The 18354-nt window shown below is 34.0% G+C and overlaps 1 protein-coding gene across 1 annotated transcript; it reads left to right on the top strand.

Annotated features, from left to right (window-relative positions):
- The first annotated feature begins 750 nt into the window (after positions 1 to 750).
- Positions 751 to 1750, top strand: LOC131640831 (nodule lectin-like). Its single transcript, XM_058911207.1, has one exon. It carries the CDS (start codon positions 802 to 804, stop codon positions 1603 to 1605), a length of 804 nt encoding a protein of 267 aa, XP_058767190.1. The 5' UTR covers positions 751 to 801; the 3' UTR covers positions 1606 to 1750.
- The last annotated feature ends 16604 nt before the right edge of the window (positions 1751 to 18354 follow it).

Genomic DNA, 18354 nt, shown 5'->3' with positions numbered 1-18354 from the left:
AAAACATGGAAGTGAGAGATATTCGACTTTTTCTCCTTGTATAATTCATAGGGCGTTTGTTTTAGAATGGTTCGTATCAAGATATGATTCATTGATTCATGAAAAGCATTTTTTGAAGATTAGAATAACCAACCAAAGACATATTTAAAAATCATAGTGATTATTTTATAGATTAAATTTATTTGAATAATACGATTCTCAAATAGTGCATGATCTGAATCTCTATAAAATTCTTCAAATATTGATTCGGATTATGATGTTGATTTTTTTAGTGCACTTTCTAATTGTTTTTCCTAAATATGAAAATCTCAGATTTCTTTAATTAAGCTTGCACTATATTTTATATTTTCTCTGAATGTCACTCCTAACCAATAATTATTTTAATGAGTGATGTTGTAAACAAAGTGCGTAAATGTTAGAGAAAAAAGTGGTGTTCTTACTGTGTAAATTATTTTTATAATTTTAACAAATGACAATTATATATTCTGCTGAATCATATTATAAATTTTATAATACTTTTATGATTTAATATTTTAAAATATTCTTATTGATGTATGTAATACTTCTATATACCGACAGTAGATTACTATTAAACTTTAAAAATTTATTATGTCATTTTCTAGTAAATATTTTATCATGAAAAGATGTTTATCCATAAGATAAGATTACTCTTTACAATAATTGTCAATTATTTTTAATTAAATATGATAGCAAAAGCAAACCGTAGTGTTTCTATATATAGTTGCGAGAAACCAACAATCCTCATTCACAACTTGGTATCAAAACTTGCATAGTACCATCATGGCTACAAACCTTCCAACTCAGAAACTATCTTCTCTTGTTTCACTCATCTTTCTCTTGTTAGCAACAAATCTCAACTCAGCACAAGCAATGTCCTTCAATTTCACCAAACTCACCCATAGTGATTCTATTTCTAACGTCATCCTACAAGGTGATGCCCAGTTTTCACCCAGTGGAGTCTTAACACTGACACAACGTTCACCATTTCCTCCAGGTGAATATTTTGCATCTACAGGTCGTGCCCTAACTACCACTCCCATACCGCTTTGGGACAACGCTACGGGCGAAGTGGCGAGTTTCGTCACTTCCTTTACGTTCGACATAGAGACGACGAGAGATTCTCCAACTAATGGATTGATCTTTTTTATTGCACCAGTAGATAGTGTGATTCCCAACAACTCAAACGGTCCATATCTGGGAGTCGTTGATAGTAAAACTTCAATAAATCAATTTGTTGGTGTAGAGTTTGATCTTTACTCCTATTCTTGGGATCCTGAAACGAGACATATTGGAATCGACGTCAACTCTTTAATTTCGACCAAGACCGTGAGATACAACTGGGAGAATGGTTCATTCACAAGAGTAAGTATAATCTATGACTCTCCTTCTAACGCATTGACTGCTATTGTCTTTTATGAGAATAATCAATTTTCCACCATTGCTCAAGTCATTGATTTGAAAACTGTGCTCCCGAACACGGTTAGAGTTGGTCTATCTGCTACTTCGGTAACTGATGTATCCTTCAACATCCATTCATGGTCATTCACATCAGACTTGGAAAGAAATACTCCAAGCTATGTCTAATATTACTAGCAGCTTGTAATAAATATATAACTACTATTTTAAATAATGATCTTGCTTATATATTACTAGCAGCTTGTGTAATAAATAACTACTATTTTTAAATAAAGAATATGCTTCAACCTGTTTGGTAGAAGCTTGTAATAAATTTTAGATTTTTCTGCTTCTTAACTTTGCAAATAACTGTGCCTTTAAGTGACTTGGACGTTAAATCTCAGCCCCTTTCCACAGCATCGAAGCGCAAATCCATCACAGCAAGGCATAACCGAATAGGCGCCTTCTGTGATAATCGACTTCTGATTTATACGAATTCCACATAAAACATTTGGTTCTGGATGGCTTTCGATTCCTTAGTTTGTGGTTCTTTAGTAGCCGGTTCTCAGCCTTTGGTTCTTTCGATGGTTTTTGGTTATGAGTAAAAAAATTGGGTTGTATTATTACCATGGTTTTAAATTGAGGAAGCGGTTGCGGTCACTGCTGTTGCAGGTATTACAGGTTGCAGCCACTGCGATGCAGATTGCGGTTGTTGCCGCGTGAATTTAATTCTTAGAGCATAAAATATTATACTTTATATTTAATTTATATTTCACATGTGGTCTATTTTGTCTTTAATTTTTCATATATATGTCATTAATAATTCGTCATCCAGTAACACCTTCAAAACTTACCTTATTAAATATATTATAAAAATAGAAAGAAAGATAGATTAAATGATTTTTGTTAGTAATGGATAATCTATCAGTACACTGATGTGGTCCAACGCAGGCTGATGCGGTGTTATGATTTGATCGTTATGATATTATGATGCAATTTTTAATGTGATTTACGATCACACCGCAATTACAATCTGATGCAGATGTGGATACTACCGCAACCGCAATATTACGGCTGCATTAGATGATGAAGTCGGCAATTTAAAACCATGATTATCACACTCACTAGAAAATTGTACAAATGCGAGTAATACTAAAATATTATGTTGACTAAAATTGGCTCTTGCAATTTAGAACTACCACAAGTAACATCAAATATTGGTGACCTTGCATGGAATATGTGTGATAAATGGCTCTTGCTTCTCCGAAATAGCCGCAGGATGATATCGATGCCTCTTGTTTCTCAGAAGTAGCCACAGGATAACATCAACCAGTAACCCCCTACATGATCTAATATGGATATTTTGTGATAGACACACTTTGAAAGCATTACATTTGAGAAAGCGTAACATAAACGACTATGCGGTGTATTACACCTACTGTTAGGAAAAAGATCCAGCAGGTTTCAACACAAGCTCCATTTTAGATAAATTCATAATATTTTATTTTAACATGTATTGTATCTAAAAAAATAGTGGTCTTCATTTAAAAGAATACAAGAACTTAATAGAACCGACTACATATTATCCATATTAGCCAATTGAACAAGGCATGATACACGGAAGCTTCTTTCTTGAAGTCACACAATTGATTTTTTTTAAAAGAAGTTATTTTAATTGGCCAATAGAATAATATCTTAAACCACATCATTTTTTACTCATTTACTTAATAATAGTTTACAAAATAAAAATAAATTTTATTTAAATTTAATAGTTTTTATTTGACAAACCCAGTTGTTCTTCTTCTTTTTTCTCAACTTCATAATTGAAAACCTTAAATCTCTAAATTCAACCCACTTGTTCTTCTCTCTTCTCCCAATTTCGACCTCTTTCCTAAATTTGAAATTCGTATTCGACCACTTCCCTTGCACCCAATTTCGTAACCGTGTTCATGTTCAATTTTTAGCTTTCAGAACAAATGTTCATGTAATTCGTATTGGTTACGGTGTTCATCAAATCATTTATAAATTTTTTTTGTGTTTGTTGGAATATGGTTCAAAGCAATAATTTCATGTTGTCTGCTTTTATAGGTAGTTATTCATATCCATCCCAATCTGGATATTTTTCCCAAAATCAATTTGATTTTAGTTATTATACATAAATTATTGAATTGGGTATAAGGATTTGTATTTTAAGTTGAAGTTGATTAGAATTCTTTTTTTAGAAATGATCGATTTGGGGATTAGATTTGTATTTTATAAAATGCATAATTTTTTAAATGGATTTGAATTCCTACCCTGCAATTATGTAATTGGAGATTAGGGTTTTTATTTATTAAACTATTGAATTTTGAAATTGAATTGAATTCACCAAAAATTATGTAATTGTGAATTAGTGTCTGTAGTTTATCAAATTCATAAATTCTGAATTTGCATTTGCATTGAATTGGAAGATAATGAAATAAGATTCATTCAATTGTGTGCTATTGTGAATTATTTTGATCATTTATCTTCATATTTCCCGCAGTTTAGTAATGGATGCAATATCTTCACTCTATCCCATGTAAGGAAGATTGTTGTATGAGGTTCTTATGAGAGAAAGACAAATGAGCTAATAGTTGAAGCCTATTTAAATTTGAAAACACACACTGAAGAATTTGCCTGTAAATAAATAAGAGTTAATGGATGATATTGACAAGCCCAAGTGCTTTCTCTACGGGGAATGCAAGGACTCGGCATAAGATATATCTGCCTGTAAATTTCAAATAAGCTCTAGTACATTAACGCCTATAGAACGATATAGTTGATAATCCTCTGTATTTGAATTCAATAATATAAACTCTATAGTTACAAGTGAATGTTATTTAATGTACCTTAAGTCCAAAAGTTTGATAAAATATGATATATCCAATGTAATGATAAATGTGTAACTTGTATAGAACGATATTGTAGATGTTGTTCTATTTTTTAGTTCAAATTTACAAGCATGTTGTTACATGAAAACTCTCGTTCATTTCCAATGTCAAATTTTGATTTGACCATATCAAATTGTTAAAGAGCTTTAATTAATACATGAAAAGTATTATTGATTTCCAATATCAAATTTTGTCAGAATGATCAATTTTCACTTTATTTCCTAAGGAACAACTTGGATGAATAGGCAGCATGGTAAATAGAGATGAAGTCAACATGTGAAGGAGGAATATTTGTAATGAGCTAAATTCAGCTATACTTGGCTAGATGAAAAAGAGGTATGTTAAATCCAAACGTCAAAAATGTTACTTGTATTTGGTGCGTACGTTAAACTAGACTTCAAATTAGTAATGTACTAGAAACCATAATATGTCATTTTGCTATGTACTAGTAATCATAACATCATAGAGTGAAATATCACATCATCCAAAATACAAACAAATTATCCATCAAACATGAAACAACAACCAAATTATTCTTAACTTTAAAAGAAGACCAAGTTAATGCCAAAATATCAAAACTCAAGCAGCTTAACTCAAACAGATTATTCAAAACACGATTAAATTATCCAAAATATAAGAACAAAACCAACATGATGCAATATTTTCCCAAATACTTCATAAAGTGCAATCTTTATACGAGTCACAAACTGCATGACTAAATCTGGAGAAAAAGAAAAAGTCATGTTAAATTGTTTGAGACTCTGAGGTGTGATAGGTGTCATACATGCAGATATCCAAATCTTTATATCAATACTACAGAAAAGCAATATCACAACGATTGGAAAAGAGATACCACAATGCCTGACCAACCATTATGAGATAAGGTGTGATTGTATGTCTGGTGATTTCCACCACAGTCTCTAGATTTTGATAGTAAGGAAGGACACGTGCTACATATCACAACGGTTACGCTAACCAACCGTTGTGATAAATACATTTAGGTAATCAGTTCGAAACCCAACAACAACAATTTATTTGGAACATAAATAACATTTCATCATAGTTACAATAGATAATCATTGTGGAAAGTACCTAGAGTTTATTATATAATATGTAGATTACTTGTTTTTTCATACACCTCACTAAAGAAATATGACCATTCAAATTGATGAAGAAGTATATAATCTAAAAATTAAACTATTTTTGAAAACCAACTTAAACAAACCATTGTTTTTTTAATTGCATGTGTCTCATCATTCATTTCCTGCTTTTAACATATAGAATATGGTTCAATAGTATAAGTCCTTCATGGAATCAATTTCTATGATTCTAGTTTAATTTGAATAACATCAATTTATTGGCTAGATCTGCCCTATCATAGTCGCTTATCACTATGATTGTTATGATGACTTATCATCATAGAAATCACGATGATAAGTGACAACAATGAGGTAGACTTAGCCAATGATTATATTCTATTTAAATTAAACTATAAGAGGACATACCAATGTAATGAGTGTGATATAAATGATGAGACGCATAAAATTCATAAAATAATGATTGATATGCCTCACACTAGCAACTCTTTAAGGCTAATCTTCGACTAGTCCATGTAAAAAATTTCATGGAGTACTCTCTCTAGTTGATTCCAACGACATATAGAACGTGGGGGTAAAGTGGTGTGAACCATGTGAAGGCATTTTTAGTTAGGGAATTTGGTAAAAATTTCATTTTCAAAATCTCATTATTGGCTAGGTCTCTTGCCTCTAATTGATAGCATGCCACATGTTTGATAGTGGACTCATTAGTATTCACTGCAAACTTGATGAACTTGGGGATTTTCCAACCCTTTGGTAGTTCAGTCTGCAATACATAATCAGACAATACAGATACTAAATTTGGCCTATGTAGGCCAACATTAAGGCCATTGTAGGCCAAAACTTGTTCGACCACGTTAGTTATGTCGTTTTATCCCCCGAAATTATTTTGTTGGACAATTCTAATAACTTTGTCTACATCTTGATCCCAATTAACTAGCACACCCCTTAGGCCATTTTAATCTGTATCTGTAGCGGGGAAAATCTGAGACCGAAGCCATGGAATTGACTCGACTCAATATTTCAGTGAAAGTCGCCACCGCGCTTTATTGTTTCCAAAGGAAAAGGGAAAAGAACGAAGAAAACCCAAAGTTTGTTTTTAAAACAAAAAGAGATCTTAGGTACGGGTGTTGTTTATACAAGGGGAAGGTTTTAAGCACCCCTCATATCTATGGTACTCCACAGGAACCTTTTTGAAAATCTGTGTTGTGTGTGTGCTAAAAAAAGAGTTTGTTTTATTTTAAAAATAAGCTCGGCAAAGCGTTAAGCTTTGTGCCTACATACCTCCTCGGTGCAATGGAGAAGTCAGAGCTAATGTAGTTCCGCTTAAAAGGGAAAAACGTTTTAAAAACGAATAAACACTTTATCGTCGTCGGAGAGAAATACTCAGCCGTTGATCTTGAGCATGAGAACAAATGAGTTCTTTGCATCGCAAATGAAAGAAGGGCTCCAACTCGGATAGAATCAACGAGTATGCCACTAGCTCTCTCACGCGGAAAAGATCCCATTATATCAATCAATTTCAAAATCGTGGGGTATAACCACTCGCTTCGACAATTAACAGTGTCTAAACTTTGAAGAAAAAGGCTACTGAGGGCAAAAGATATTTTTAAAAGAAAGGTTTTGAAAAGATCGCAAACATAAGAATGTTTTGTAAAAAAGAGAGAAGATTTTGAAAATTTAAGAAGGGGAGGAGATGAAGAGGCTATCCTATTGCGTAAAATAAAAGCTAAAGAAAGAAACGGTCTAACCGAAGAAGAAGCCAACACTTGACATTATGAGTCAAGGTAGATTTCCCATCCTTTGGACTTATCAACACTAAATCAACACATTACTTGGGGATCCAGATGAATTTATTATCTTAGCACCACTTTGCATTAAGCACATTAAAATTCTGACGAAAATCGGGCAGAGTAACGGCTGTTTTCGGGTAAAATCCTTATTTCAATGCCTTGGAATTAACCATCAAGGGCTTTCAAGGAAATACCTGCACATACAAACAGACAACAATCCAATGCCAGACAGACAGAATAACAGTAGAGTAACAATATCATAAGAGTCCAGAGGTACTAAGTCCATAAGTCTGAATCTCCAAAATGCTAGGGATAGTAACCAATAGTCCGAAAGAGAGTCTTAAGTGTTTTTTAGATTTTTTTATTTATTAGTGTTTTAGCATAAAAGTAAAGTATGGTCAAAGTGGACAAAGAGAAAATGGCGGAAACATAAACATATGTCCAAATGGACAAAGAGAAAATAGCGGAATATAAACGTCCAAATGGACAAAGAAAAAATAGCGGAATGTAAATATGATGAAATGATAAAATAAAGCGGTAAAGCGAGAAATATAAAGAGCGGTATAATAAATTGCGGAAATTAAAGTCAATTGTTAGATGTTAAAGATAACCATCTTGAAACTTGTCAAGTATGTTATCAAAGTTAGTAAGGAAGATCGATGGTGAGCGAAGGATGTTCTCGGATTTAAATTCAATGGAACTTTATCAGAAGCTTGATAAAATCATAGCAACTACACGATAAACCTCCATAAGTCTTAAATCAACCGCATACAATTCTCTTCCATGTTTGATCTTTTTGATTCGGGACACGAAATATTGCGCTATGTTAAGCAGATCGCCAAGTGATTTATGTAGAAATCACCCTACAACGAGGCCGGTCAAAACTTTATGTGCTAATGCATGCGAGAGAAATGATATGTAGATCATTCTCCGAAAGCAATACCGCACGAAAAGAAAATAGGTAACGATCTAGTCTTTACTAAGAATCCATAAGAATTCTCAAAGTATTAAGACTTTCATCGATCAAAAGAAAAAAAGGAGAAGAAGAAGATAAAATGCATAAAGTAAAATCAACTCACACTATCATTAATATCATTCATCTAATATTATGGATTTGGTCATTTCAAACCTATCAACATCCTAGATCCAATGATTTTAATGAAGTGGAGGAAGTAGGAAGCCAAAACAAGCATAAAAAAGGCAAAAAACCACATTCTGCCAGCAGGAAATCGATTTACCTCTGTAGGAAATCGATTTCCTGAGTGCAGAGTTCAAATTTTGAAAAAAAATAAGGTGGAAATTGATTTCCTACAGAGGGAAATCGATTTCTTGCACGCAACATTCAAAAAATCAGCATTATGAAGCATAAAACTTGACTTAAGCAAACATACAAACACCTTATGATCACATATCAATTGGAGCACGAATTTTCCATCAATTCACCATCAAATAGGACCACTATAGCATCAAAGATGTATCACACACAAGCACAAAAGAATCACATTATGATAGATGAAAAAGAATGAAGAAAATTACCAATTCTTGAACAAAACTTAGATCCACTTCAATAATCACCAACACAAATCTTGATCTCTCAACAATTGAAGAAAAAAAAGAGTGAAAAGGTGGCTTAGCTCAAAGTTTGTGAGGTTCAAGGTGTGACTCACAAACTTTATGAAAGAACAAAGAGCTTTGGTGAATTTGGTAGGGATGAGGAGAGAAATTGCAAGGGGTTTTTTGGCTCTCCAAGCTTGAGAAATGAATTTGCAAGAACTTTTTTGGCTATCAAAGCTTAAGAAATGAGAGAGTAGAGACCTCTATTTATAGGATTGGAGCAAGAGTAGTGGCAATTTGGTCTTTTTGCATTTGGTAATTAGCTTATGTTTAAATGGTGTTTAAATGGTATTTAAATGGTAAAAATGGTAAAATGGGGTTTAATGAAGGGAATTAATTTTGGTGAGTTGGAAAATTGGTAAAATGATCAAAGAAAATGTGTTTGGTGCCAAAAATGATGTCATGCTTCCCTCTTTTTTTTTTCAAATTTCGTCCAGGGAAATCGATTTCCTATATGGGTAAATCGATTTCCATAGTGAAATTTTCAAAAATTCCTTTTCTTGCACTGTTTTGATTTTGCCCGATCTTTTTCCTGCAAAACACAAACAAAGGAAACAAAATGCATATTTTTGGATTTTGGTTAGTATAAAACAAATTAAAGAAAATTAGGTGCTTGATAGTTCCCCTCAAAGACGAAGCGAACATAACACCGAAAAATGAAATCTCAAGATTGTGATCTTGATTAATGATTGAGATGCAAATGATGTATGATCTTAGGGTAAAAAATTGGGGTATGACAGATGCCCCTATTTAAGTTTCTTCTATCCGGAGATGTGAGGGTTAAAATCCTCAGCTCGACGTAATTGAAGAGACTTAAATATAAAACACACAATTTTTGAACCTAAGGTATAATGCGATGCTAATGGATGCATCAAGTATGATTATGGAATTGAGAGAAGTATAACACCACTGGGGAGATAAGAAAGGATTCCACTGGGGGAAAAGGTATATGTCATCTAGGAATAGAATCGGATTTCACAAAAGAAAGAAACAGTCGACAGAAGCTTTCAAGATAAAACATGATTGAACTTCGAGAAGAGAATATCTGAGGCCTACATGAATGTGGCTACATCAAATGAATATCAAGGTAAAACATGATTGGACAACATCAAATGACAACCAAGGTAAAACGTGATTGGGCCACATCGAATGACAATCAAGGTAAAACATGATTGGATATCGTCAAAGGATAATCAAGGTAAAACATGATTGGATAATCATCAACGGACAATCAAGGTAAAACATGATTGGATGTCATTAAGGGATAATCAAGGTAAAACATGATTGGATAACATCAAATGACAATCAAGGTAAAACATGATTGAAAAAATACCAAATGACAATCAAGGTAAAACATGATTAGATAACCAAGATAAAACATGGTCGAAAGCGATTAGGATAAAGCATGATTAGAGACAATCAAGATAAAACATGATTGAAGGGAAACAAGATAAAGCATGGTGTAAGCGATCAGGATAAAGCATGATCAGAGACAATCAAGATAGAACATGATTGAAGGGAAACAAGATAAAGCATGGTGTAAGCGATCAGGATAAAGCATGATCAGAGACAATCAAGATAAAACATGATTGAAGGGAACCAAGATAAAACATGGTGTAAATCTTTCAGGAATGACACTGAAAGAAGAGAGAGAAATCATAACATCCAGGAATGGCCCTAAATGAAGAAAGGATATATCAAGGAACAACAATAGACGGACAAAACAAACAAGTATCTGTTTTAGATAGGTGCCAAGTAAGTTGGACTTTGATCTCAAGGTGAAGATGTTGATAGCAACAGGACCTCGAAAAATGCAAATGAGTATGAAATTTGTTTCAATGCATGATGTTGAATTTTTCTATGCATGATATATGATCAATGCAATGCAATTGTTTGTGACAACTGAGGGAGACTCTTTTGTGAGGCAAGATTAAAACTCTGATTCCTCAACACGAGAACTCTGCCAACTCTGCTTGGGAAGAAGATGCTTAAACACACTTCTATTACACCGGTAACTGTATCAAAACGATGATCCTTTGAGAAGGGCTGATAAAACTGCTTGGGGATCGCTGAAGAAGATTGTCCCTGATTGAGTGATTGTTGTAAGTTAACCGATCATGGCTTCAGTTGAACTGTATTGGGGATGAACTGATCATGGCTTCAATTCTTGAAATGCATGTTGGGATGGTTTGCCCCAGTATAAGTCTTGAAAGGATGTTCTGATCAACAAATCTTGAATGAACATCTGAACAACAGGATCTTGAAGTAACGTGCCCCTGATAGGATCACTGATCAAGTTTCTCGACTGTTTGAACTTCCTGAAAGATGAGTGCTTACTTGCAAATAAAATGTTCATTCAAGAATGGTAATTTTAATGCAATGCTCAAAGAATATTTTTGAAATCAAAATCATTTTGGAATGATGTTATTGATGTAAAGCAAATGGAATCACTGGTCAAAACATAAAGGTTAAGACATTCAAAGTGAAAGATAAAGCAAAGATATGGTATCAAAGCAAATGATTGGAAAATCTCATGGGAGTCAGCTTACGCAACCTTGTTGTAGTATGCTTTCAAACAAACCTTGCTTCAATTAGGTCTTTCATAGGTTGTAACGTGGCCAGGTTCACGGTTTAAGAAAAAAAAGATATAAGGCTCAAAATTGATTGTACCCACCCCATCTTCGTGATGATCTCCAGTCCTAAAACTCAGTTAATTCAACTCATGCATTCAGGTTCCAAGAGACTTCCGGAATTGCACCTTTGTAATGATGATAGCTCACAAGCAAAGAGAACTTTTGAGATTGCAGTCACTTCTTCCTTTTTGTTGTCACAACATTTTGTTGTTTGAGGAATTTATTGACTTCTCTTTTTTCATCTTTCTTTTGATATCCCTAACTTTTGCCTGAACTGTTTATTTTTGAACTTACAGTCAGCGGGATGCCCTTATTTTTGCCTAAGTCGTTTTTTCGTTTTGACTTAGCAGGCTTTTCTTTGTATATATTTTTTTTATACATATTTTTTTTGAAAGATAGTGACTGCCTTGCTTAATGATTGATGAACCATCATTGGCCTTTGATTGACATCTCCAACATTTCTTTGATGTATGCAGAGGAAAGCTTGTGATTGAAACCTTTGTGGAAAGGTGTACTGAATGATTCTCTTAAAATAGAATGCACAGCCAAATTAATTGAGAACTACCCTGCCCCAGGTTTAAAATGCGGGTTTTTTCATACAGAAAGAAACACCAACTTCGAAGGCTCAGAGGGGTTGACAAGGGATTAACTTCCTTATTTCTCCAGTGTTTGGGAATTGAAACAATGCTTGTACATCATCAGCAAAGTTTTATTCGAAAGCATACAGTTCAACAACTTGGGTATTTCGTTATCATCATCCTCCCTCCAATCTTTGCATAAAACACAAGTTTGATAGAGAAAGCAAATGGAAGAAAAAGTTTTTGTAAAAGAAGGTATAAACATAAACATAGTAGATGAAAATGAATTCAAAATATGCAATGCTCATTTCATTAAAATTACCATTCAGAAACAAACAAAGTCTAAAAGTAAATAGCACAATAAAGGAAATACGAACAGTACAGAAATAAGGCCTAGTGACTAATCAGCAACAAAGATGAGCTATCTCGTCTGAAACACTTGGCTTTAGGAAAATTGGGCTTTGATTTGTCTTCAGCCACTTTGATCTGGAAAAGGATTAGTGACAATATTGGGACCCATATCCTTGAAAGAGAGCATATTTGATCTAACCAACTCTTGAACTCTAGTCTTCAAAGCATAACAGCCTTCTAAATCATGGCCAGCACCACCCTGATGGAATTCACAATGAAGATCAGGTCGGAATTCTTTTGAGGGAGGATTTCGAGGAGGCGGCATGGCTCTTGTTGTGATCAACCCTTTATGGACCAAAGCAGGATATAGTTCAGTATAAGTCATAGGAATAGGATCAAAGTGAGTCCTATCACGATTTTATTCTTGTTTCTGCTTTTTGTTACCTTGAGAAGGAACAGACAACGAATGTTGATGTAGAGTCCTACGAAGCACTGATCGAGGAAAGCAAACAGGTGTTTCCTTCTCTACTCCAAAATATGAATTACATGACATAACAGATGGTTGCCCTTGAGTTGGAGTAGCAACGGAAAAGGCTAAAGGAGTACCCGCTTTCTTTGTAACAATCGGAGGAAAATTGCATTCTCTTTTCAACAAGACTTTTAGGGTTTCCATAATCTGATCCATCTGGATTTTCAACTGGCTAACCTATGCTCTTAGCAACTCTTGGTCTTGTTGAAGTTCTTCCATACTCTTTAGATACATGCTTCTAGTTCAATGTGTCGAGGAATCAACTTGACAGATAAGCAAACCACTCTGAAGATGGAGACAGACGAGAATAAGTTTTCTAGACAACCTGGATGCATGTATGCAAATGATGCAATTGCTGTTTTTTTTTGTTTTATTTATTTATTTGATTTTCAAGGAATTAAAGTTATTAATTTGTAAACATCAAAACATGAAGGAGGTAAATCCTATATTGGATCAAAGCTTTGATCAAGTTATCATCAAGATCAATCATCCATTTTGGTGGATTAAGGTTTTCACCTCATCGACACCCAAGATCCATTGAGTTTGATGAAACTTATGATGTTTACAAAGAAAGACCTATGATTTCCTTGGAAATCAAATGAATGCATGGATGTATGGTTTATGCATCAATCACAATCAAGATCACACATGGTCGCATAAACAGAGTTCAAAGGTTCGACGTCACGAGCATGGAGTCAAAGTTAAGAACCACCCACAAAGGTATGTACTAGGCAATTTTGTACCTGCCGAACGGGTTCTACAAAGGTTCCCAGAGTTTTCAATCTTCTATAGGATACTACCGGCACGCACAATTGCTCATGGACGCCAATAATATGCCTAAAAAGACCTCGTCTAAGCGTAGCATCGCATGACAACAAGCTCAAATTGGTACTCGAACTTGTTTCTGCTCTACATCCTAAAAAGGTTTAGATGGGTTAAAAGGGTTCTAGGTCATTCAGCTTCTACGGACATTCACTATTGAAAGTAATAGCGTTCTTACGATAGTTCGTAACAACATCTACTACCTTCCATGAGGCCTCCACTGATTGGGGTTCCACCATATGACGCTCATGCTAAGGATTGCTCCTGACATGCGACTATTGGTCTTACCACCTCCTATCTCAAGTTACTCACCAAAGTTCGGGTTAGAACTTTATCTCATCACAGAGGAACCATCGAGCACCAAAGAAAAAAAAAAGAAAATAAACAAACAAAGCACACAATAATATATACAGATAAAACACACATATAAACAAAAATAGGCTTAACACACTTAAAACTGGATCCCCAGTGAAGTCGCCATTTTTTCTGTAGCGGGGAAAATTTGAGACCGAAGCCATGGAATTGACTCGACTCAATATTTTAGTGAAAGTCGCCACCGCGCTTTATTGTTTCCAAAGGAAAAGGGAAAAGAACGAAGAAAACCCAAAGTTTGTTTTTAAAACAAAAAGAGATCTTAGGTACGGGTGTTGTTTATACAAGGGGAAGGTTTTAAGCACTCCTCATATCTGTGGTACTCCACAGGAACCTTTTTGAAAATCTGTGTTGTGTGTGTGCTAAAAAAAGAGTTTGTTTTATTTTAAAAATAAGCTCGGCAAAGCGTTAAGCTTTGTGCCTACATACCTCCTCGGTGCAATGGAGAAGTCAGAGCTATTGTAGTTCCGCTTAAAAGGGAAAAACGTTTTAAAAACGAATAAACACTTTATCGTCGTCGGAGAGAAATACTCAGCCATTGATCTTGAGCATGAGAACAAATGAGTTCTTTGCATCGCAAATGAAAGAAGGGCTCCAACTCGGATAGAATCAACGAGTATGCCACTAGCTCTCTCACGCGGAAAAGATCCCATTATATCAATCAATTTCAAAATCGTGGGGTATAACCACTCGTTTCGACAATTAACAGTGTCTAAACTTTGAAGAAAAAGGCCACTAAGGGCAAAAGATATTTTTAAAAGAAAGGTTTTGAAAAGATCGCAAACATAAGAATGTTTTGTAAAAAAGAGAGAAGATTTTGAAAATTTAAGAATGGGAGGAGATGAAGAGGCTATCTTATTGTGTAAAATAAAAGCTAAGGAAAGAAACGGTCTAACCGAAGAAGAAGCCAACACTTGACATTATGAGTCAAGGTAGATTTCCCATCCTTTGGACTTATCAACACTAAATCAACACATTACTTGGGGATCCAGATGAATTTATTATCTTAGCACCACTTTGCATTAAGCACATTAAAATTCTGACGAAAATCGGGCAGAGTAACGGCTGTTTTCGGGTAAAATCCTTATTTCAATGCCTTGGAATTAACCATCAAGGACTTTCAAGGAAATACCTGCACATACACACAGAAAACAATCCAATGCCAGACAGACAGAATAACAGCAGAGTAACAATATCATAAGAGTCCAGAGGTACTAAGTCCATAAGTCCGAATCTCCAAAATGCTAGGGATAGTAACCAATAGTCCGAAAGAGAGCCTAAAGTGTTTTTTAGATTTTTGTTATTTATTAGTGTTTTTAGCATAAAAGTAAAGTATGGTCCAAGTGGACAAAGAGAAAATGGCGGAAACATAAACATATGTCCAAATGGACATAGAGAAAATAGCGGAATATAAACGTCCAAATGGACAAAGAAAAAATAGCGGAATGTAAATATAATGAAATGATAAAATAAAGCGGTAAAGCGAGAAATATAAAGAGCGGTATAATAAATTGCGGAAATTAAAGTCAATTGTTAGATGTTAAAGATAACCATCTTGAAACTTGTCAAGTATGTTATCAAAGTTAGTAAGGAAGATCGATGGTGAGTGAAGGATGTTCTCGGATTTAAATTCAATGGAACTTTATCAGAAGCTTGATAAAATCATAGCGACTACACGATAAACCTCCATAAGTCTTAAATCAACCACATACAATTCTCTTCCATGTTTGATCTTTTTGATTCGGGACACGAAATATTGCGCTATGTTAAGCAGATCGCCAAGTGATTTATGTAGAAATCACCCTACAACGAGGCCGGTCAAAACTTTATGTGCTAATGCATGCGAGAGAAATGATATGTAGATCATTCTTCGAAAGCAATAACGCACGAAAAGAAAATAGGTAACGATCTAGTCTTTACTAAGAATCCATAAGAATTCTCAAAGTATTAAGACTTTCATCGATCAAAAGAAAAAAAGGAGAAGAAGAAGATAAAATGCATAAAGTAAAATCAACTCACACTATCATTAATATCATTCATCTAATATTATGGATTTGGTCATTTCAAACCTATCAACATCCTAGATCCAATGATTTTAATGAAGTGGAGGAAGTAGGAAGCCAAAACAAGCATAAAAAAGGCAAAAAAACCACATTCTGCCAGCAGGAAATCGATTTACCTCTGTAGGAAATCGATTTCCTGAGTGCAGAGTTCAAATTTTGAAAAAAAAATAAGGTGGAAATCGATTTCCTACAGAGGGAAATCGATTTCTTGCACGCAGCATTCATAAAATCAGCATTAGGAAGCATAAAACTTGACTTAAGCAAACATACAAACACCTTATGATCACATATCAATCGGAGCACGAATTTTCCATCAATTCACCATCAAATAGGACCACTATAGCATCAAAGATGCATCACACACAAGCACAAAAGAATCACATTATGATAGATGAAAAAGGATGAAGAAAATTACCAATTCTTGAACAAAACTTAGATCCACTTCAATAATCACCAACACAAATCTTGATCTCTCAACAATTGAAGAAAAAAAAGAGTGAAAAGGTGGCTTAGCTCAAAGTTTGTGAGGTTCAAGGTGTGACTCACAAACTTTATGAAAGAACAAAGAGCTTTGGTGAATTTGGTAGGGATGAGGAGAGAAATTGCAAGGGGTTTTTTGGCTCTCCATGCTTGAGAAATGAATTTGCAAGAAATTTTTTGGCTATCAAAGCTTAAGAAATGAGAGAGTAGAGACCTCTATTTATAAGATTGGAGCAAGAGTAGTGGCAATTTGGTCTTTTTGCATTTGGTAATTAGCTTATGTTTAAATGGTGTTTAAATGGTATTTAAATGGTAAAAATGGTAAAAATGGTAAAATGGGGTTTAATGAAGGGAATTAATTTTGGTGAGTTGGAAAATTGGTAAAATGATCAAAGAAAATGTGTTTGGTGCCAAAAATGATGTCATGCTTCCCTCTTTTTTTTTTCAAATTTCGTCCAGGGAAATCGATTTCCTATATGGGTAAATCGATTTCCATAGTGAAATTTTCAAAAATTCCTTTTCTTGCACTGTTTTGATTTTGCCTGATCTTTTTCCTGCAAAACACAAACAAAGGAAACAAAATGCATATTTTTGGATTTTGGTTAGTATAAAACAAATTAAAGAAAATTAGGTGCTTGATAGTTCCCCTCAAAGACGAAGCGAACATAACACTGAAAAATGAAATCTCAAGATTGTGATCTTGATTAATGATTGAGATGCAAATGATGTATGATCTTAGGGTCAAAAATTGGGGTATGATAGTATCATCACCAATTATTTTGGGTATGGGGGTCTCAGCCTGTTGGGGTACAACTTGTGACACCCTAAAATCTCGAATCTTAATTTTAAAGAGATAAATGAATAATTATCACAACACATAAGGTGTTACACATTCTCAACACAACAACTCATTCCAATTTATTTATAAAATAAGATCATCTAGTAAAACATACTTCAAAATAGTTCAACAAAATAATGTGTCTGAAATGCTACATCATTCAGAAAAACATCAACTCAATAAAATAATAGCGATTGACATGTATTCCAATTTTACATATAAGAGCTTTAACAATACTTAATAAGTTTGATAAAAAGGGACCAAGCTTTAACAATACAAGGTCAATGGACTAAGAGTAGTTTCACCGGGAATAATTCTTCTCTTAGTACCAAGGTCTTAAACCAAAGGGTTGGTTGAGCTTTAACAATTCAAAATCAAAGGGTGAGTTTAAAAAGGTTAAGCTTTAACAATACAAACCCATTTTTAAAACAAGTGAAAAGCTTTAACAATATTAAGCACAAAGTAAAAGAGATTTGGAAAAAAGTTTGATTACCTTGACGATTTTAGTCAATATCATTCTCATTCCTTTGAATTTTTCAATAACAACTTTAAGTAATCAATCAATGGATACCTCAAGTGTGTGTGTGTGTGATAACATGTGTCACAAAATACAAACAAGTGAGTATGATAATCATAAATGTAAGCTCAAATGATAATGGACAAAGATGTTTAATACCTTTGGATTAATTCATGTATGAATGAATATGATAGATGATGGATATGAATCTCATGCTTGTGGGTTAGTACAAAAATACAAGGATACAAATAATCAACAAGTATATGTACATGGACAAAAGATAATGGCCAAGGTAAACAAATCACATTTAACATGGATAAACAAAGATCAAGAAGTTTT

This window comes from Vicia villosa, unplaced genomic scaffold (assembly GCF_029867415.1).
Source record: "Vicia villosa cultivar HV-30 ecotype Madison, WI unplaced genomic scaffold, Vvil1.0 ctg.003334F_1_1, whole genome shotgun sequence".
NCBI lineage: Eukaryota > Viridiplantae > Streptophyta > Magnoliopsida > Fabales > Fabaceae > Vicia > Vicia villosa.
Note: the sequence above shows the minus strand (reverse complement) of the source record. Positions and strands in the feature narration are given on the sequence as shown.

What these genes read in the sequence shown, in the direction of transcription:
- LOC131640831 (XM_058911207.1), top strand. Translation starts at nt 802, where the DNA reads ATGGCTACAAACCTTCCAACTCAGAAACTATCTTCTCTTGTTTCACTC.